The following is a 22,742-nucleotide window of genomic DNA, read 5'->3' as shown; positions in this document are numbered from 1 at the left end:
TATTAAAAATTCTCATAACCTCAAAGCAATAGGATCTCTTGGCTGTGTTTCATGATTTGGTTAAGAAGATAATATGAATTTTTTGCAGAATATACACATTATTTTCTGTGAAGAATCCAGTTTATTTCATACAAGACTTCTTGAGATACATTAAAACCTCTAAAAAACCCTAATTTCCAATAATTTTCAAAGCTCTTACTGCAAGCGTGAGTCAGTAATTATCCGCACTCCAGTTATATTAAAACTTCTGTTGGCTGTACTGTCTTATCAGCACTTTGCAGTTCAAGGCTACCATCTCCCCAGTCACTGCTGTGCAGGTGTGAACATGTTATATCAGTTCATTTGTAACTGTAGTGCAAGCAAAAATGGATACTCCACTTGTAATTTGCATGAAAGAAGAGCAGCAAGCAGTGTGCAGTGATTCGTTTTTTGTGGTCTGAGGGTGTACTGTGTACCTGGTGCCGTTATTTATCGAAGACTGTGTGTGCAGTATGGAGAAAGTGTTTTGTCGTGAAGAAGTGTGTATGAACGGATGGAGAAGGTCAAGGAAGGTGGCACAAGTGTTAGCCATCAATAATGAGCCATAGCTCTACCTCCGAAATAATCCATGGCAGACTTAGGTTTTGTGCTGAAGCCTAAATTTGGGATTAAATGCAGTGGACTGCTATCCAAGGGCATTGTGATCTTGCATGACAATGCACATCCACACACATCTGCCCACGCTTTCGACACTCTGCAAAAACTTCGTTTTGAGGTGTTAAAGCATCCTGCTTATAGTCCTAATCTTGTTCTATCGGACTTTCACCTGTTTGGTCCCCTGAAAGCAGCCCCATGAGGACGAAGATTCACTTCTGATGAAGAAATGAAGACAGCGGTGCACTCGTGGCTCACAGCTCAGCCTAAAACATTTTTTAATGAGGATATACGAAAGCTTGTTGACAGATGGGCAAAGTGTATTGAAAAGCAAGGAGATTATGTTGAAAAATGATGTATTTGTCTTTTCTAAAAGTTAATTAAAATAAATTCTACAGCCAGAGTGTGGATAATTTTTGACTCACCCTTATAGTTTTAAAAGATAGAGAAGCACGCACATCCCCTTCACGTATTCCCAGCTTGGCACACAGAAGAAATTATTTGTCAGAATTCACAAACACTTCAAAGAAGAAATTAAACCACCCAGGGCAAGTGAACAATTGAGAAAACACTTCTCGTAAGATTAAGAAAGACAGTATTTTTGTTACTTTTTTTAAATAGAACAGGTTAATTTCTAGATAGAGTAGAATTTATATTGGACACTTCATTGTGAGAAATTGAACTCTTAACATAGTTCTTAAGCAGTCCCAGAGTGGCCTTAATAACAGATGTATTAATGGGGGGGAGGGGCGGGGCGGCATGTGACTGTGTAATGCAGACTGGGTGAAGAGAATATGGAAGTTTTAAGAAATGTATACTCTGTAGTTCACCCAGAGTAGATTCTTATTTAATTCTTTTTTCAAATGCACATTCTGTTTGCTTAGATCTACATCTGCTCCTAGCTTTGAACATTGCCTGAAACGTATGTGTGGCTTGGCAGAAAATCTGACATGAAGAGGAAAGCACAGAATAGTTTGTCTTATTAAATAATGGGGCAGAGCCTTCGCAGTTCATAGCCTGTCTGCGCTCAGTGTCCCATGGTGCTGCTGGGAAAGAAGCTTGGGATAATTTTCTTTAAAAAAAGCCCTCCTTAGATTAGCCCTAGAACAGATAGGAGCTTTTGATGTATTCCATTTCCCTGTCATGTTTGTTGTAATCATTGATTTGTTTCAGAGTTGTGAGTTTTGTTTGTTTGTTTGCTTTAAAGCCATTTGCATCTCTTGGTTGAGCTTAGTTTGTTTCTTTGCTGCAAAGAGCATGTACAACTACATCTGGTCTCTCTTTGTTCCTTTTCTTGATGTGTTTGTGCAGGTCATCTTTGATCTGAGCCAGTGCTTAGTTACAAAGTAGTCTTGGCACAAATTTCAAATAGTAACATAGAATGCAATGTTTTAGGAGTTTGAGTACATATTTGTTTTAATTTTCAACTTTGACATTTAAAAATCTTTGAAGGTAGTTTTGTCACTTAAAAATCTTACTGGTGGTGCTAAATTATTGGTTAATTTAGTGATCAAACTTGCACAAGCTGTGGTTTCTGAAAACCTAGAAATTGTGTATTTTTGCTCTCTCTCTATTATGCTTTATTGATTCAGAAATGATTCACTCTACATTTATTAATAAGAAGAGATGAGGTTCTGTAAATGGGTGGTTGCCTGGGCTTTGGAGTCAGAAAGTCTAAAATTCAGTTGCGTCCTGCCACTTCACAAGCTGTTCTAAAAGGATTTCAGTAATTGTGATTAGCTCATTAGAGTTATTGTGAGGAATAAAGTCAAGTAACATATGTAGACCATTTAACAGGAAGTCTGATATAATAAATGCTCACCAAGTGCTAGTTTCTTTCCTGGTGCTTAGCACTGTCCTTTTCCTCTAGGCTATATTTATGTATATTTTTAATGTGATTTTATTATAATATATTTTTAAATTATTTAGATTTATTTGGTACAGTATTAGGTAGTCAAATAAGACAGTTGGTCTATTGAATTGTTTTTAATTTTTAAAATTTAGATCATTACTTGGTTCTTTAATTGTTCCCTATTAAGCCTTAATTTGCTAGACAGATAGTTTTAGAGTATGCTTCAGCTTTAGTTTTCTACTTTCAGCTCATCCCAGCCTGGCTAACTATGGTACTTCCTTGTTCCTATTTTTTTGGTGATAAATTGCATTTCATGAAGGCTCACTTAAAGTAATAAAATAAAGATGGTAAGGTTCAATTCCTTCAACATGAAGGTAAGGAATTGGAGGTGAAAAGAATGCTGATTAATTATTCTGCTGAACTGAAAAGCTTCTAATTCATTGTCCTTCCCATTGATCTTAAGGAGAACTCAAATCTCAAACTCTTGTTTGGTAGTTTGCCAGTGTGAGTCCAGATATAGCATTTAAGTATGACAGCGTATTATTTTCAGTGTTTTCATATTTGGAGATAAAACAAGAGAAAGCCCAACAAATGTGGTGAATATTTGAAAGGAATAGTTATTGGGCAGCCTGCCTCAGTTAAGACAGTTTTAGCTCTAGGTAATTTACAACTGACTGTTTTGCAGAGAGGATATCTGGAAAAAGTGAATATGATATACTGGTGCCAAACTTTGAACAGTTATTTGGTGTTGTAAACCAGGCTCTCCTTTGCTGGGGAGAGGCTTAACCAATTAAGACAATTGTAGAGGTTGAAGACACTTATAAAACTTCACCTCATTTTTTAATCCTTACAAATTTTGTAGCACCACCTTAGTTGCATCTAAGTGTAACTTTTATATTAGTAATTTGAGTTGGCATAGTAGTAACTACCAATTTGTCTTTGAAATTCATTTGCTGTGCACTGTTTCTCCTCAGTTGGTAGGGTGTTTGCTCCTTAAACTAACAGTGTTTAAAATGTTCTTTCCTAAACATCTCACTACACAGTTCCGAGTCTTTCTGTTGAATATTATGATAAATTTTAAGTAGTCCCCTCTCCCAAAAAGTTTCCCCTTGCTATTCACCTTTGGGAAGTTCTCCAGAAATATTTAGCCATTAACTCCAAAGCGAATATCATTGGTTGAAATTGCCACTTGGGCTTCTGTTAAGTATGAGAACTTTAGAACAAAAATGAAAGTGTCCCTAACCCTGAACCAACTCTGGCAGAGTTGCCAGTAAATGCCTGTTTCTTATTTCATTGATCTGCATTAACTCAACAGTTGGGAGGTGTGGTATTTTGTATCAGGGAACTTTGGTTTTCTTTTCCTTCTCCTTTCTCCTTTGTTTCTTTTGCTGTGATTCTCTTCCTTCTGAGAGATAGGAGTGAACCTAATCTCCCTGTCTAGCCACATCTTTTCTACCCTTCTTTTAAAACTCCAGTGCAGGGAGGGTAAGTGAGGATGGCTGGGAATGAGAAGGAAATAGCACCAGCCCCCACTCACCAAGCCTGTGAGCTGGGACACATGTCCTCACAGCCCCTTCCAGATAGCACGAGCCCCTCCCCTCCCTGTTTACCCAGTGTCCTCCCTAAACTGGGTCTCTTGTTCATGCCTCACCTACCCACCTCCAGTATCCACCCCTCCACCTCCAGTATAACTCTTGAGAGGAACTAGCAGAGCCACTAAAGCAGTGGCATTTGCCTGGGAGGTTAGAATCTAGAGTGACCATTCCTTATTTCCTGTGTAAAGTTTACTGGCATGTCACTATGTCACGATTTTTTTCCTTGTCAGATGGGTGAATAGGTGTCAGCTGGTGTGGCAGCTCAGCTCAGTTGATTGATGGGGGTTTGGGAGAACAGTTTTGAGATACTTTAGTGGTACAGTCTGCTGTGCATTTCTAATCCCTACTTAGGTTTACCCAGAAGTTTTTGTAGTGTTTGATTTTGTACTTTCTGAGAACTTGGGTTGGAGGAGGAGGAAGCACTGTGAAGGGAGACAAGGGTCACATGTCTCTGTCAACGTTAGAACAAGGACACAGAGCTAAAAGACTGTAGAAATAAAAATTCACTTAGCTGTTTCTGAGTTGTCTCTTGCATGCATGTAATAGAACAAATATGACTTTTTAAAATTTTTTTGTTAAATCGAAGTAACCTCTTGAAACCGTGCATTTATTGGAGTCTCACACATGTAGTTCCAGCGAGGACTGGGCCTCAGTGCACCCCAGCTTCACTCGAGCTCTTGCACCCTTACCCTCACCTTTTCAAGGTTCACTTGCAGTCTTTTTAGATTTCTTTCTTGAGATGATATCTCTAAGAGGACATTCATTTTTTTTTTTAAAGTTGTGTTTTATTTTAATTTGAAAAATTGGGGTGGTAAATCTAAACCAAGATGAAGAATGACCTGAAATTTCACATATTTTTGTGTAATAGTGAGATTCCAGTTCCCTGTAGATTTTCAAAAGCAATTTTATTAACTCACCTGTCATTGCTCTTAATGCTTAAATTTGTATTTTCATCATATGAAAACTCTTATGACCTAAAAAATAAATTTTTATTAAAGCCTCATGAAATCTTGTTTGTATATCATGATTTTCTAAGCTTTAGAAGAGGAAAATAGAAGTGCTCCCCCTCACCCCCACCCATAATATAGAGGTTTATTTCTCCATTCCTCAATCCCCAGAAATAAATACATTGGCATTTATTACAATGGTAACTCCACAGGGCGACAGGCTTCATTCGTATCTCTGAGTCTCTTCCCTTGCTGAGAGAAACACTTCATTTTCCTTCTTATCCTTGTTCAAGGGGGTCTATAAGGTAGGTAAAACTCTGGATGAAGGAGTCTGGAGGTTTGCTACTGATTGTAAAGTTTTTTACTTTATGCATCCTGAAAATGCTATTATAAAATCTGTTGTATTCAGGCTGTTTGACTTAGTAAGATTACAGAATATTTTTCAGAGAAATGCATTTTAATTTTAATTATTAATGCATGCTAGAGGCCCTGCTTTATTTTATAGAAAAATCATTACTTATAATTAGGATATCCAGTGAACAGGGTGGAGTCATATCATTTTGACTAGGATGAGTTCTCAGATCTTTTTGGAGATGGGAAAACTGAGCATCAGAGGACAGCAGTATCCTCCACGGGAGGAATCTCCGATCCGACAAGAGAACCTAGATCTCTGGATTCCAGGTCTTTTCTTCTTTTCTACTATTGCAAATTGGTAGAATCTGACTTCTGCTTATAGCTAAAGCGTACATTGACAGATGTCTTAGAAGTACCAATTTTAAAAAACTCATCCTGTAACATCGTATTTATACTGTCAGTTGCTTGGTAATCGCTCCCCATCTCCTCTTTCCTATCCCTTTAAAATAAATATTAAATTTAGTCCTGGCTCCTGTTTTACTGGTGATAGTAGAATTTTTCATTCATAAGTTACATTTGATTAATTTTTACTAGCCGTCAGTGATTTTACTTTAGGAGAGTTATGAAATTTTAAAGCAGAGACCATAGCAATGGTCCTATCCTAGTTTTATGTGGTTGGTAGGAATCTGTTAAACTGCCTAGGAACGGGGGTCTCTCATATGCTATAGAATGAAAAAATTAAGATAAAAGATAATTGATACAAGATTACCATATTAATTTTATGCTGCCTCTTTTTGAGGCCATCATGTTGTATATAAAAAGCAAACTTCAAAAAACATAATTCTTGAGTGGTGGATGAGTTGACTGCCATCTTTTATCATGAGAAATATAACCTTCATGGAATAAGCAGATTTATAATTTCTTTACCTAGTAACAAGTGTTGAAAAGACCGTGTCCCTCTGGGGAAGGTTCTTTTATACTTTATGACCCTGAATTTCGTTTGCTTTGTAAAACCCTAGTGCTATAACCAAGGAAATGACAGACATTTAACTTTACTTTTGCTAAAACCTGATTAAGAGTTTTAAAAATGAAATGGTTAGATCCTGAGTTAAGCAAATGTTTACTCAACACAGTCATGCATTTATTATAATAGAAATAAGCTTGAATATTATGTTAACTATAAAATTTTCTCCTGTTTTACATACTTGCTACTCATTATTGGGCTATATTGCTTTTTAAAATATTTATTATATTGTCAGTTTGCACCTATTTTTCTAGTAACACTGCTTTGAATTAATAATATACATTATAGTCATTAATTTGACAAGTAAAAGTCATCCAACTGTTTCATTCCATGCATGGTGATTAAAATATAACTCTATTCTAATGAAAAAAAGTGTTTATCACTTAACACAAAGGAACACAGAAACAAGAAAAAAAAGAATTCTTTTTTAAATTTAGCACATGCAGCAGGGGGCACCAGATGAAGGCAAAAATGAATTCTTATATTTTTAATCAGCTACAGCTTGTATCCTGTTCATACTTAAATAATGTGGTAGTTAATTGTTTCCCTGTTAGTTTTCTCGAGTTTTCTCGATGATTTTAACTTCTCAGTTCTAAAAGCTATGTTAATTCAAATGTAACTTCTTACAGCCAACCAGTTCAGTAATTACACAGATTTTTTCTTAAAAGTAGACACATTTAACAAATAATAACTTGTTTGGAATAAGGCATTATTAATACATTTTTAATACTATTTCTACAAAATGTTTTCTTGTTAATAAGAAAAGGAATGCTGTCATGATTTGAAAGCTTAATCTGTTTTCTTTATCTATGAAGCAAATGAATTTGAAAATCTGGAAACCTGTTCCCTTTAGCTAATAAATAGAAATTTGTTTGCAAAAAGGCTTGTTTTTAATATGGGTGATATCATTAAATAGTTTTTCTTTTGTCCCCCTCGTCCCCATTGTCTAGTCCAATATCAGATGGAAATGATGCGGAGCCTTCGCCATGTAAACATCGACCATCTCCACGTGGGCTGGTACCAGTCCACGTACTACGGCTCATTCGTCACCCGGGCGCTTCTGGATTCTCAGTTCAGTTACCAGCATGCCATTGAAGAATCTGTCGTTCTCATTTACGGTTAGTAGGAGTTTCCTTTATTATTCTTTTCTTCCCTTAATATTATTACTACTATTTTTGCTTTCTGTCTTTTTGCCTCTAAGAGCAGCCTGGCAGGCCTTCTCAAGTAAATACCAACTCTGTTCCTGCAGCAGCCTCAGCAGCAGCTAAGTCTAGACAGGGTTTCCTTCTTTCTGTTTATTTTTCTTGCTATCAGAGCCCTGATGTGTACATTTTGGAATGCTGGAGTAGCTGCTTCATTTTTATTCCTCCATCTCCCCTCCCTCATTTGAAGGGACTGGTGGAACTAGACCAGATGTCTAACAAACCCCGATTGCTGGAGTGTCTGGCTCTGTACGTGACTGACCAATCATAACACAGCGTGCCAAGTTTTTTTTATACCTCTGACAGCAGCGTACAAAACCTGGACTGTTTCTCAGCACAAAGATTTTTTTCTTTTCGGCCTATTTAATGGTGTTTCCTCAAGCTCTCCAGACCAGATGTTCTGTGCTGTATCAGAACTGTAGGCAATTTAACAGCTTTATAGCCTCCCCCTCCCCAAACACTCACAGTTTGCCATATCTGGCAGACTTGCATATAGTTTCCAGCTGAGAAGTAAATGTAACGTCCTGAGTATCTGTCAGAAAAAATACTAATGAATACGATCAATCTTATGAGCTGCCCCCAAATTGTTTCAGTATGTTAACAATTGGATTACAGTAAAGAACAAGTTGTTAAAGTGTACGTATATTGGCTGGAAACATTGCATCATCAGACCTTGATGAATTTTCCACTTGTTTCAATCTATTTTGGTTTTCATTTTATCACCTATTGCTAAAAGTTTCACTGTGTTAAGTTTCAGGCAACATGAATGTTAACACAGGTTTTAGGCGCATATTGGCATGCCGGAGCCGTTATCATGCAGCAAGTGCTAAGCTGCCTTACTCACAGAGTGTTTAAGCAGTTAGTTTTGACAAAATTAGTTTCTCTAAAACTAAAAAGACACTTGTGATTGCACTTTGACTTTAGTGGTTTTGTTTTTAGAATCTGCTTTAACTAAAACATTTGAACAGTGATTGTTAGGATGGATAAATTTTGTAAGGGCTGTTCATTTAAATTAGTGGACTAAGAACTACGCAAGTGCATCCAGTGAATTTTCATATTTAATATTCATTAGTATTTTCCTTCTAATTATGCAAGATGTGTATAAGATGTATAGAACATATGCTATATTTAATTTTTGCCAAGATTGCTGGTGCTAGCTGAGGAATAGATTTGAAAATAACTGTATTTTATATCTTCTGTTTATAGTTTCAGGAGGAAGTTGTTCTGCCTGTTGTAAATAGGATGATAGGTTCGGGCATTTTCACTTACTGTTTGCTATACTGGTTTGAATCTGCTTCAAATTATGTTCTGATTATTTATTTTGACCTTCATTTTGCAAAGATTGTATGATAATTAACAACGTGCCTAGAACCAGTGTCCTTTGAGCACTGGTAGTGACAAAATTTTTAGTAATTTCTTTCTCTTTTCCTTATTTGAGATCCCATAAAAACTGCCCAAGGGTCTCTCTCGCTAAAGGCATACAGACTGACTCCTAAACTGATGGAAGTTTGTAAAGAGAAGGATTTTTCTCCTGAAGCGTAAGTGTTTGGGGGCCTATAACGCATATGTTAAGGATTGGGTATTTTTCTTTTAAAATATTAGTTTGCCACATGTATTGAATCCTCGGTGGTGGTGTGGTAATGTTTTTGCCATGTGGACGGTAGAAGTTTCTGCATGGCTGAGTGCCGCTTGATTTCTCCCTTTCCATGTTTAAACTGTTCTTTATGGAATGTCTCATCTGTTGTTCTCACCATGGGTAAATTCAGTTAGAGTGGGAATTAATTAGCTACTGGATTTGAAGAAATATATGATTAAATAAAGGGAGATGGGATGAGTGTTCAGTGGCTGTCAGATTGTAAGCTCTGTGTAAGAACAGTTGTGAGCTGTTTGTCTTATTTTCTGACTTCCTGTTTCATTTGCGGGGGTGGGGAGTGGTGTGGAAAGATAAACATTTTAAGGGTTCAGTAAGGAATCTGGCTTATTTGGAAATTTTGTGGGTGACAGGTATGCAAACAATTGATAAAGCTGTTTGTGATCCTACATAATGGCACTGGAATTTATTTCTTACTAAATTAAAGTTAGTGGCTTTGACTTGGTGTAAGACAGACAATCCATTAGTAGTTTACCTTTTGGTTCCTAAAGAAATTAAGATGCAAAGAATTTAAAAAGAAAAGCTAACTCATGAACAATTCCTGGGCGTGGTAGTTATAACTAAACTGTGAATAGTTGCATTCTTGCTGTGTTCTCAACCATTGTGTGTGGAATGTCCTGCTGGTTGTTAATCTCTTGAGTTCAGTACGCTTTTAAAGTGAGCTTTCCAAGAACTAGGGTATTTCTCTTTTCTAGCTATTTATTTTAACTATTTTAGATATAGATTATTTAGCATAATTTCTTATTGTGTTTACATTTAGTATCTGAAATTTTGAAGATACCTGATTATGAAGAAAGAATAGTTTCTTTTGTTGAGAGTCTCATTTTCTGGTCTTACAGCTCCAACTCGGATCATTTTCAGAGTTGTTCAAATCACTCAACTTATGCTTGACTCTGTAAAGCTCTGGTTTCTCTCCCCTTTTAAAAGAGTGCTAATGGAACAAACAAAAATCCTGAAGAGGGCCTGTAATTAGGGAAAATGTATGAAATAATCACTTTAACACTTACTTCTGACCACCACACTAAAGTGTTTTTAACATGCTTCACAGATTGAAAAAGGGAAATATCACCTTTGAGCACATGTTTGAAGAAGTGCCGATTGTAATTAAAAATTCACATCTGATCAACGTCCTAATGTGGGAGCTTGAGAAGAAGTCAGCTGTAGCAGATAAACATGAATTGCTCAGTCTTGCTAGCAGGTAAGCGGCCCTGTCTAATGAAAAGTCCCTTTTTATCACCTTCTGCAAAAGATTCTTTTACTTAGACTTTAACCTGTGAAACAAGAGAAAAATTACTTAAGCACATTTTGAGGTTCTTAAGACATAGTAACAACATGTAGTACTTGTCTAGCTCTGCTAAAATCCCAGGAAAAACACCATAGTTATTGATAAAGTGAGATGGTATTTGAATACTAATAGGTCCTGTTATTATAGGAACCTCTGCTGGCTTCGCTCTGTCATTTTTGCTTTGAGATGGTACATGTCCACGGGGGGGGAGGGATTTTTTGATTTGGCTCAGCTTTATTTATTGTGCCCTGTCCTTAGAAGCTATGGCATTATGTCTGGATGTTTAATAATGCTTGGGAGAAAACCGAAAGTGCTTCTTTGTTTTACTGTGGCATTTGCCTTATTCAGATGTAGACTCTATTAGCAGTAAACTTTCCATTTGAATTTTCAACCAAAATTAGAATATTCTGAACCTGACGCTGGCTTTTGCTAGACAGTGGTGACATAATTTGCTCCATCATGACTGCTTTAGCTATCTAGTTGCTAAGATATTATTTATTATATTGGTAAAATGCTGACTGAGGTGTTCCAAAACAGATTATTTCCTTTATGGAATTAATATTTCATTTCCCCTCATGTATTGCTTTTAACAGAAATATGAACAGAGTCGTATATGTAGCTCCTCTTAAATGCCCTTTAAGCTTGATGTTAGTGATTGTTTTGTGGCGGGAGAAGGCTAACGGCAAGTAGGTAATGTATCAGTATGCATTTGCTGAATGGCTGAGAAAAACAAGGTGTGTTTTCTTAAAGCAACCAGTTTTGAACAGAAGCTCAGTTATTTATCAGATTTCTAGCTATCCCAGATAGAAACTTGTACAAAAGAATATGCAGGCTTTGTACTTCTTTAATATAAGACAAGTGGGGATGAACCCAGAAGGACCAATGCACTCAGTGTTCTTCTCCATGCACTGGGATGGGTAGGACTGTGGTTGAAGTGCTACCTTCCGCTGCACAAATTCATCACAGAGGCCGCTAGAAAGTCTTTACAGGGGAAGGAGATGGAAACTGGATGGTAAACGGAGTGCTAAGTGATACAGCCAGGTTGCGAGGCTCATTTGGCAGTAAAGAGTGTACTGTTTGACTGCAAACATATATTCACAATAGTCCTTTAATTTGTCTCTTTTAGAAGGTCATATTTTTCTTCACTGCTTTCACAAACACACTCGGCACACCTGTATTTAAAGCATTGAGCTAAGGTTACAATTTGATGTATTAAGTATACAACTATATAATAATTTTAAATTTACTATGTGAAAGCTTTTGCTTATGTAATTTATGTCTTCACCTTTTCCCAAGCTTCCTTTATTGAGCATAGAAAACAAATACAGCCCTTCTCTGCTTTCCCATTACCAGTGAGCTGGTCTGTAATGTCTGTTTGTCCAAAGCGGCATTTAGAGTAGCCGAGAAAATGTTGCCAGTTTGCCATAGCAACTAAGATCTGGACAAATATTTTATTATAGTTTTTATCTTCTGTAGTTTATGTGAAATAGGAAGAGAAGACCTTTGCTTTCCATGTGAGGTTATTTTAAAGAGTAAATTGGTGTTCCTATTGGGAGGCAAAAAAAAAAGAAGCTACCTTGAAGCAGTGCTTATACTAATGAACTGTTGTTACCTTGACCCAAATTGATAATACTAATTTACGAGACTGAAATTTAACCTTTGTATCTCTCAAATTTTAATTTATAATATTAGTAGCATGATGATGGTAATCATCATTTGCCATTAATTTTTTCCAAGACCCCGCATCAGAAATCATTCTGAAGCAGCTCCTTAAACATTTTGCTTGGTCTTGCTTTTCACAACTCCTATGTGTGTACCAGTTCTTTGATTTACCTGATAAATTTGCTCTATGCTATGAATAAAACATACTACATTCCCTTTCATTTAAAAAAATTCTAATTCTTAATTTTATTAGATGGAAGTTCTGGTAATGGTTATTTCATAACAGCCTTTATTAATTTTTAAAAATGTGTTACACAAGCCTTCGGTTTTTCACACATGAGAAAACAATTCTGTTTTTATTTCCTCTTTAGAAAAGTAAACTAAGGGTGGGCATCACACATGAAGGATAATAAGGACAAGTTGATACTGCAACCAGGGCAGACTTATCACTGCACATCCAGGTTCACATCTGTTTAAGTTATCTGTTTGCAGTTCTTTGTTTCCTTGGCAATAAAAGAAAAGACTACATTATTGAAACTCCTAACAATAACTCCCTGTTTCAGTATTCTGCTTGAACTGGTACTGAAAAGATCCCCATAAAATTGCTCTTTGTAATGGACCTGGTTCCTTATGAATGTTATCTGTGCAATAGTTATGTATTATCGTTAGTTCCTTTTGCCCTTCAAGACGTGTCCTGTGCAGATTTTCATCTTGTTGGTTAGATTTCTGAAGAGCGTTATATTAATAGAAATATTATGAAATGTTTAAGTCCACATACCTGTGCTTGTGCTCTTTCACTATAATTACATATATGTGCAACACATAATGTTAGTACTTTACATTAAAGATGTTTTTTGGTGGAGAGGGAAGGTCTCTTCTAGTAGCAGCTTTCTCATTGCTAAAAATCAGTGTAGTCAGTCTCCAAGATGTAAGGTCTGGAACAAATAATAGATCTTTCTCGGCGGTGGCAGTAACTCTTCTTAATGGCTTTCTCCAGTGTCACTGCTTTCTTCTCAATCACCCAGTCAAGGATTGGTGGTGATCTTTCCCTTCTCTGAATTTCTTTTGCACTTAAGTGCATAAATGACTTGCGACTTCCCTGGTATTCCAGTGGTAAAGAATCTGCCTTCCTATGTAGGGGACGCGGGCTTGATCCCTGGTCTGGGAACTAAGATCTCACAAGCCTCAGGGCAACTGAGCCCTCACACCACAACTACTGAGCCCACACACCTCAACTAGAGAGAAGCCCACGTGCCGCAACAAAAGATCCCACATGCCTCAGTGAAGATCCTGAGTGTTGCAACTAAGACCTGGCACAGCCAAAATCAATCAATCAATAAATAAAAGAAAATAAATAAAATAATAATTATTTAAAAAAGAAAAAAAGTATTTTTTAAAAATACTTATTTAACAAGTAATCATGTAGTTAATTACAGTGTTTCTTGTTTTTAATACAGTTCTTTGGACCTCAATTCTTTTAATGATGAAAATGAGGGATCAGTGTCTTCCTTGAGGCCCCATCTGGGTCTCTCTTTTTCTCTACCCTCTTTCCTCGGATATCTCCAGTTCCTCTGGAAAAGGGGTTCTTTTCTGTTACATTTATTAACTGGCTATTCCCATTAAAATTTCTTTTTCTTTTTTTTTTTTGAAAATGCTTGACTATTGAGAAAAATTGAAAGAATAATAAATAATACAATGAACACCATAAACCTTTACCTGCGTTCACTAGTTGTATGTGTTGCTATATTTTCACCCTCTCTCTTTCTCTCTGTAGACAAAAATGAGTACTTTCTTTCCTGAAATACCTGAAAGTAAATTGTAGACACTACACTTAGCCCCCCACTAAATACTTGAACATGTATCTCCTAAGAATAAGTAAGGACATTTAAACTTGTTTAAGCCACCCTCATCTTAAAATACAAAATTATGAAAAGAATACCTTTTGACCTCGTGCCATTATTATCCATTTCCTTTCACCTTTTACTTGATTTTCTCCTTTTTTTAATAGTCAGACTTCTTAATAGAATTTTCTACATCTCGCTGTCTGTGTTTACTCATTTTCCACTAATCCTAAACACTTTGTGTTCCTTCTGTTCTGTGTGGTTAGAGTTTTCACTGAAGTTGCAAAAGATGACTTTATCACGATATTGCTGGATGTTGTAGACGCTTAAACATTTAATATGTTGATAACACCCTCTTCCTGAAATACTTTCTTTGGAGTCTAGGATACCACCACTGGGTTATTTCTCATTCTCCACAGTCAGCCTTCTTCTGCTTATTTCTAAATATCAGTGTTCCTTCTGGTCTGTCTTCCTGTGTGTGATTCCTGGGGTGATTTCATGTTATTCCTTGTCTTTTGCTACTTTAGGTCAGGGCCTCATTAATTTCTTTTCCTGATTACTTTCACAGTCTCCTAAGTTCTTGCTTCTAACCTCTTTCATTGCAGTGATCTTGCTAAATGCAAATTGTATGATCATATTACTCCTTTGCTTAAAATTTTTGGCTGAGTCCCCATTGTCCTTAGAATAGAATTCAAACTTATATCCTTAGCTTCCAAGAATCTTTGCACTGTGGCTGTTTGCCTCTTCAGTTTCATTGTTCTCTTTTTTCCCAAACTCGCCCTTCTCCCATACTTCTCTGACGGGCTGAGTTACTTGCAATTCTTCACACATATCATACTTTTCATGCCAGTGTCTGTGAACATGCTATGTACACACAGTATCTGCAGTGTCCCTTCCATCTTCCTTGTCTCCAGCCCTTTAAAAACTCTGAATTCAGTTGTAATCTGGAAAGTCTCATTTGATCCTACCAAACGATCTTTTATGCATCTGTTCTATTATAGAATCTACCACCACTGTGTTGCATTTCTTTTTGTGTTCCTTTCTTCTCACTAGAATGTTTTGAGTGCAACAAGGTCTTATATAACAGTGACTGGAAAAGTAAGTATGTACTCTAATGTGTGTTGAAAGAATGCATGTGAGAAGACACAGTATTGTTAAATTTCAGTCCTAAAGTTATTTGGAAAGCAATGTTAATAAATAATCAGTGGATCTGGACATTTGATTAGTTATTGGGGAAAAAAAATCATTTTAATTCCTGACCTTGCACCATCAGCTCAAATTATGGGTGAATTAAAATCAGACTGTTAAGAAATTGGAAGAAAACAGAAGGGTGAATACTTAATCTGATTTCCAAAGAAGAAGAAATATTTAAAAGTTAAAAGTGATTCACAGAAATTACCATGGAATAAGATAAATATGAAATAAGATTTAATTTGAAAAAAAGCACTTGATTCTTAGGTTAAATCATTAGGCCAAGCTACTAGATAGAGGTAAGGTAGGTACTGCCAGACCTGGAATTAAAAGATTGATTTGTCTACACACACACACACACACACACACGCACACACCCACCCACCCACCCACCCAAGATCTATGCTCTTTCTGCTATTTAAGATAAAGAGCCAAAGCTTTCTAATTTTCTTCAGGTTGCAAATGGAATACATATAGAATTCATGTTTTATCTGGATTTACTTTTAGTCATTCCCGATATTCCTAGTCTGTTTCTGCCTCAGCCTTTCCCTTCTCTGTAAGTGCTGTAACCAACCGTTCAGCTGCTCAAGCCAGGAAACTGGGAGTCACCCTCGTTTTCACTCACAGTTCTGCCCACTTTTCTCCATGCTCACTGCCACTGGGCTGATCCAGGCCGCCACTACTTCTCTAATGCCACGGTAGATTTTGTGTGTGTGTGTGTGTGTGTATGTGCAGTTTTAAAAGTAGATATAAAAATTCAAGTAAAATAAAATCCACCATTTTTACCATTTTTAAAGAATGCATTTCAGTGGTTTTTAATACATTTGCAACATTGTGTAAGTATAATCACTAATTCCGAACATTTTCATCACCCCAGACAGAAACTCCATGCCTCTAAGTAGTCACCTCTCCTCCCCCCATCCCCTGTAGACACTAGTTACTTTCTTTCTGTCTCTGTGGGTTTGCCTTTTCTGGACATTTCCTATAAACGGAACCATATTGTAAACGGGCTTTTTTGTGTGTCTGGCTTCTTTCACTTAGTATACTGCCTTTAAGTTTCATTCATGTATCAGTACTTTGTTCCTTTTATAACTCAGTAGTATTCCATTGTGTGGCTTTATCACAATTTGTTTATCCATTCATCCTTTTCTGGGTCCCCCCCCCCCTTCTATTTTGAATAATACAGCTATTAGTGTACATGTGCACATTTTTGTGTGAACATAAGTTTTCAGTTCTCTTGAGAATGTACCTAGGAGTAGAATTGCTGGATCATATGATAACTCTATGTTTAACTTTTTGAGGAACTACCAAATTATTTCCCACAGTGGCTGCACCATTTTACATTCTCACCACAATGTATGAGTGTCTTGCCAGCACTCCACGATAGACTCTTAACTGTCTCCTGGTTTCTACTCTTCAGTGTATTCTCTGCATAGCAGCCAGGGTAATCATTTTAAAATTTCAGGCAAACCATGTCACGAGGGCATTATTCATGCAGAGTCTCATTCACACTAAATAACTGGTGTTGGGGTGTTGTGTGGGGCAGCGAATGGCTCCTCATGTGTGCTTGTCTGACCTCCCTTATCGCTGTGCTCCTCCCATGCCAGGCCTCTTTTTTTGTCCAGTTCTTGCGCATCTCAGGCCTTCAGCACTTGTGCTTTCTTCCACCTAGAATACTTTTTGCATGGCTGATTCCTTCTAATCTTTTGCTTTCAGCCTGTCATCTTTTAAAAGAGATATTCTAACCATACTGTCTAAGTGTCTACCTTCCCTCTTCTGTTCTCCCCTCTCCCAATCAATTATAGGCTCAGTGAAGACCCAGACCAGGAATGTCTCATTCACTGTTGTCTCTTTATTTGCCAACACTGAGGCTGGAACATAAGAGGTGTTTAGGTGTTTGGAGTGAATGAATGAGTACTTTTTGTTATTTTTAGAGGACATATACTTGTAATGGGCCTTACCATGGTAGGAGATAGTTGCAGGTGGAAATCAGTGAATATGGTGGGAGATGTACTAACCATTAACATCACTTTATGAGAAGACTTTGATAAGTAAGCTGCAGTAGCAATGTCTGGAGAGGAAAAGAAAGATGAGTGACTGTACTTCAGATTCTAGGAAGGGCAGAGGGAAAGGAGCCCGCTTTCTTCATTTGGCCTTGCAGAATAAATGCTGTTGTTACTCTTTGAGAAGCTGCCAGGCAGAGAAATCGTGTGCTGGAAGTCTTAGTCTGTTTGCCTGGTTCCTTCTTTCTGTGGCTGCTGATTTGAATGCTCTGGAGCATGATTGGGAAAGGCTGAGGTGGGGCTAAGGAAATGGGTTCAGGAGTAATGAGCCTAGGTTCAACTTGGTTGTTCAGAAAGTACGCATTTTAGATACCCTGCTAGGTATGTTTAACTCTTTCAACTCTGACTTGTGTATGCTCTTACAATAAGAAATTGAGCTATTTCAGATACCCTTGTAGTTATAGTTGTGGGTTTCATATGGAAAGTTTAATAATAAGCTGACTCGCATTCTTTCCTCTACCCTTGCTTTCCTGTATGTGTGTACTTTCCTTTCTTTCTTTCTTTTTTTTTTTAGCAAATGGCAGATCAATTTAATATTTTAAAACTGCTTAGAGCAGTGGCAGACCTATAACTTTAAAGTATGACATGTTAGTGTACTTTATATTTCAGCAATCATTTGGGGAAGACCCTCCAGTTGCTGATGGACAGAGTGGATGAAATGAGCCAAGATATAGTTAAATACAACACATACATGAGGAACACGAGTAAACAGCAGCAGCAGAAACATCAGGTTGGTGTTATGGGAAAATTCAGCAAGCAGAATTCATTTCTAAGTATGATGCTTCAAAAGTCATCTTCAAAGTGATCTAAATTAGCTTTGGTAAAGCATTGATGCTTAGCTAGTAAGTCTATATCATATTTTAAAAGATTATTCTTTAAATAGTGTGTTCCTAATATATTATTTACAAGTTATACTTAAAAATACCTGTTTTGAAGAGAGCTGGTATATTAAGCTCAGATTGTAATGCCAAGGTTATGCAAATAAGAGATATATTTATTGAGAAAACCAGAGGCAGAGAGATTCTAGAAGGTCACAGCTCATTTCTTTACTATGATTGGTTTGCAGGTGGCTCAGTGCAGTACAGTTAGCAATCTTCAGTTCATTAAAAAAACTGAGCAATTGTGATTAAGAGCAAGCAATTATGATAGGAAATAATGGACCAACTGCTGTGAAATAGATAGTATAATACAGATAAAAACCCTAGAATTACCTGGATATTCTCATATGCACATCCATACTGCTCTGGCCATTTAATCTCTTCTTTATTAGTGTTGCCTGAAGGCCACATGATTTTCACAGTTCCTGGAATACTGTTTTGGACTATATTGCTCTGAAATGTTCTTAGCATTTGATTCATAGAGAAGTTGATTCCAGAATGTACATCCATGTGAGTGACTACTCTGTTCATTAAAATGTACTTTAAACTAGATGTTTGTAACTATAGGACTTTAAGCACAAAGTGGTTCTGAGAACATTATATTTTAAAAATTAATATCAATGTTCATATATTTAATGAATTTTAAAATACTTTATTGCTACACACATAGAATTTTTAAAACACATATAAATGTATAAAGTATCTTTTTTTAACTGAAAAGATGGTGGTGAAGATGGTGATGGTGAAAATCTCTTATAAACTGGGGAGAATAAGCCAGCTTGATTCCATTCTCCTGCTTGCTCTTCTGTAGGCAAAAGACTCAACTGGAGGATCAAATTGAAAATCTGTCACCAATGAAACAGTTAATTGTGGAGACCAATCTTAAGAGATATTTTTAGAATTCTAATATGTCATAAATTTGTGCATTTGACATTCTTACTTAGCACCATTCACAACCATTTTTAGATTTGTCTCACTTCTACTCTCATACCCCATAATGAGTAGAAATCAGTGCAAAGCAAGTTGCTTCCCTTCTTTAGGACTCTAAGGTCTTAAAATTTTTACTAGCCTACCCTGGTTTCCTATTACCTGACCTTTTAAGGCTGTGTGATATTATTTCGTCTGCTATTGTAAGCAGTCCACAGCTATTAGCATCTTGATTGTAGTTTGAACTATAAGTTTATGGTAAATCTATACCTTTATATATAAACCCAGTTTCTCTGCATTGAGTCGTAAGAATCCAGAGTTTGAAAGCTTTTCAAGCATTATCTGAGCTAATATTCATTCTTAGCTGTAGAGGTAAAGCACAGATGATTATATGCTGTTAGGAATAGTGTTAGTGTTTATTATTATAATAATAACAGTAATGGAGATGTTAAAATAGTAACAGTATTATTGTAATACTAATCAATATTACAATTACAATTAAAATTGTAGTAGTAGTCAGTATTATTGTTATTTTGATCAGTAGGGATAAAGTTGAAAAAATTCCCCAATGTGGTATTTTCATTACTCAGTTCTTTAAGTTAAGATGAATCATACCTGTAGTGCGATTTACCCCGTTGTCATCATTGGTCTGACAAGTACTCCCTTTTGCTCACTCATCTTGGGCTTCTTTGCCTTTTAAGCCCCCTGTTTCTCACATAACTGGTTTTGTTTTTCCAAATCGTTAGTTACAGACTCCTAGAGCTCAGAGTGACACTAGAGTTTACAACAAGCACATTTTCTTTGACTGTTGCCATATTTAGCCTCTAAGAAGCAAGAGTTACAAAGGGTTACATTTATAAAACTGAGATTGGAATTCAAAGCAGAGGAATTTTGCTGATCACCTAAAGTGAGGGAGGCCTTTTTTCTCCTCAGGTAAAGATAATAAACCAATCATCTCCCCTCTGAATTTTAGTATCAGCAGCGCCGCCAGCAGGAGAACATGCAGCGCCAGAGTCGAGGAGAACCCCCGCTCCCGGAGGAGGATCTGTCCAAGCTCTTCAAACCACACCAGCCCCCTGCCAGGATGGATTCTCTGCTCATTGCAGGTATTGTTAGCCACTGCAGAGCATGGCTGGTTTTCTTTATTCTTTAGAAAGCAGAAGACAGTGAGAAAGTCATAGAGTAAGATGTCTAAAAGTTAGTGTATTTAAAATGGTTGAATGATGAACTTGAATCTAGCGCCTGTAATTTCTGAAATTTAAGAATTTGTCAGTCTTTGTTATTCCTAAGGTCCTTTCAGTACTTCACTCTGTGTTTATCTAAACAAACACTTCTGAGATGGGATTATATAAACTTTCTAAAATGGGAAGGTTTTATGTGAGTCATCTTATACGGAAACCAAGAAAAAGTATTTATCAACTCATAATGTAAAAACCAGTCAGCTCAAACCCCTTACTTTTGATATTCCAGCGTAGCATTGAGCCTAGTCTGTACGTGGGTGTTTGAATTGAATTGGAGTTTTTGATTTGAAGAAGTATTTCCCTTACTTTGACTTGTATTGTAGCAACATGAATGTAATTCTGGATGGACTTTCTCTGGGAATACTTAACGTTTCACACTGCCTTAAGGTAGTAGAGGTCTTGTGTCCTATGCTAGGACTTGATTTTGAATATATAACATTCATGCTCTTGTTTAGCTATAATACCTTATTTCTGTATAAATGTTGAATACTGTTTGGTTCAGTCAGCCAGTTGTCTGAGAGATTTGTTAGAGTGAAAATCCAACTCAAAGAAGAGCAGATCTACAATTTCTTAATTCTGCTGATTTATTTTTAGTGTGGGGGAAAATTACAAATTCTTAAAGCTTTCTGGTGCATGTATAAATTAAAATTGGGAAATTGAGACACATTACTTAAAGTTTAGTTTAAGCAAAATTATATTTCTTTTCCTTTCAAGAAATGTGTAATTGTTGCATCAGATTAGATCATTAGTTTTAAGACTAATGCAGGGATAGAGCCCTTTCCTTACACGGGCTCCCTGCTCCTGCTCTGTCTTGGCTCTGGGGTTGCGGGAGGAGGCCGTTAATATTTCCAGAGCACAAACTGAAAACTGCTGTAGTTAACATCTAGGTCAGGTGGGTCTGGTTAGTTTACAGTTCTGTGATTTGGTATCTCCTTCCTACCTGGCTTAGAGGAGCCAGCACTGTTTTCTCATTTGTCTTAATGACAGTGTTGGTCTGATCTGCACAGTCAGTACATTTTGATTGACAGCTAATATGTGCTTAACTGCTAATAATCTTTTCAAAAGTTGTCGTTTTTCTTCATTCTCCATGTAACCAAGAGTGGAAGATAGCTTATTTTCAAAAACAAACAAAACCCAAAAAACCCCCTATATTCTTTATTATCCCTTATGAAGGAATAGAATTAATACACACTACCAACTGTAAAACAGGCAGCCAGCGGCAAGCTGCTGCATAACATGGGGAGATCACTTTGATGATGCGTGAGGCCTTAGAGGGCAGGGACGAGGAGGGTGGGAGGGGGTCGCGGGAGGGAGGGGATATGGGGATATGTGTATAAATACAGCTGATTCACTTTGGTGTACCTCAAAAGCTGGTACAAGAGTATAAAGCAATTATATTCCAATAAAGAGCTTACAAAAAAACAATAAACTCTTAAAAAAATTTTATTGAAGTATAGTTGCTGTACAATATGTTACAGGTTTACAATCCAGTGATTCACAATTTTTTAAGGTTATACTCCATTTATAGTTATTATAAAATATTGGCTGTATTCCCCGTGTTAGTAGCCGTGTAGCTTATTTTATACCTAGTAGTTTGTACCTCTTGTTTCCCTCCCTCTATGTTATCCCTCCCTCCTTCCCTCTCCCCATTGGTAACCACTAGTTATATCTGTGAGTCTGCTTCTTTATTAATTCAAAACATAACAAAATAAAATTCTGATGATTCTGTATTATGCTGATTTTCTCATTCGACTAGTATTCTGGGTCATTTTACAATTTGTGGAATGTTATGACTCTCTTTCTCACTTTCCCAAATGCACAGGCCAGATTAACACTTACTGCCAGAACATCAAGGAGTTCACTGCTCAAAACTTAGGCAAACTCTTCATGGCCCAGGCTCTTCAAGAATACAACAACTAAGAAAAGGAAGTTTCCAGCAAAGGAGTTAACATGGACTCTTGAGATCACATTGGGGCAACTCTCAGAAGAAGCACACTTGCATATTGAAAAGTCTTTCTAGCAAATAATAAAATAAAACTAAAACAGTCTTGACTGCTTGCTCATTTGGTTTTAGATATATTCAGCTTCTTCTTTTTCTTTGCTTATACCTATATATTTCCAAACATAAAGCGGCCTTGACCAGAAGCTTCAGCAGGCTCAGGCTCCACCACCTGTGTTACCGCTGTGGCCCCGCGTTTCACCCCCCCAGTCCAGTGCTGCTTGTCCCGACGCCTGACCGGAGGTGCTGGCACCCGCCTTGGATTCTAGGACTTCTTCGCCCCCAAGTGAGCGCCTCTGGAGCCCCAGGCCTCCTGTGCTTGTCCTGGCACCCCTTGTGCCCTGGCGTGGAATCGTTTGGCATGCTTCCCGTGGGCCTGCCTTTTCATTTATTCAGG

The 22,742-nt window shown here is 37.0% G+C and overlaps 1 protein-coding gene across 2 annotated transcripts in view; it reads left to right on the top strand.

Annotated features, from left to right (window-relative positions):
• The window catches only part of EIF3H (eukaryotic translation initiation factor 3 subunit H), an 80,185-nt gene extending 57,794 nt beyond the window's left edge, over window positions 1–22,391 (top strand). Inside the window, exons 3-8 of one of the 2 annotated variants that reach the window (XM_057736086.1) lie at window positions 7,356–7,523; window positions 9,046–9,145; window positions 10,307–10,456; window positions 17,910–18,030; window positions 20,079–20,211; window positions 22,169–22,391. In XM_057736086.1, coding sequence (XP_057592069.1) covers window positions 7,356–7,523; window positions 9,046–9,145; window positions 10,307–10,456; window positions 17,910–18,030; window positions 20,079–20,211; window positions 22,169–22,266 — 770 coding nt within the window. In that variant the 3' untranslated portion in view covers window positions 22,267–22,391. The remainder of the gene's footprint in view (window positions 1–7,355; window positions 7,524–9,045; window positions 9,146–10,306; window positions 10,457–17,909; window positions 18,031–20,078; window positions 20,212–22,168) is intronic. The other variant, XM_057736087.1, reaches the window with a different exon arrangement.
• The last annotated feature ends 351 nt before the right edge of the window (window positions 22,392–22,742 follow it).

This window comes from Hippopotamus amphibius, chromosome 5 (genome assembly GCF_030028045.1).
Source record: "Hippopotamus amphibius kiboko isolate mHipAmp2 chromosome 5, mHipAmp2.hap2, whole genome shotgun sequence".
NCBI lineage: Eukaryota > Metazoa > Chordata > Mammalia > Artiodactyla > Hippopotamidae > Hippopotamus > Hippopotamus amphibius.
This window is presented reverse-complemented; position numbering and strand designations above follow the sequence as displayed.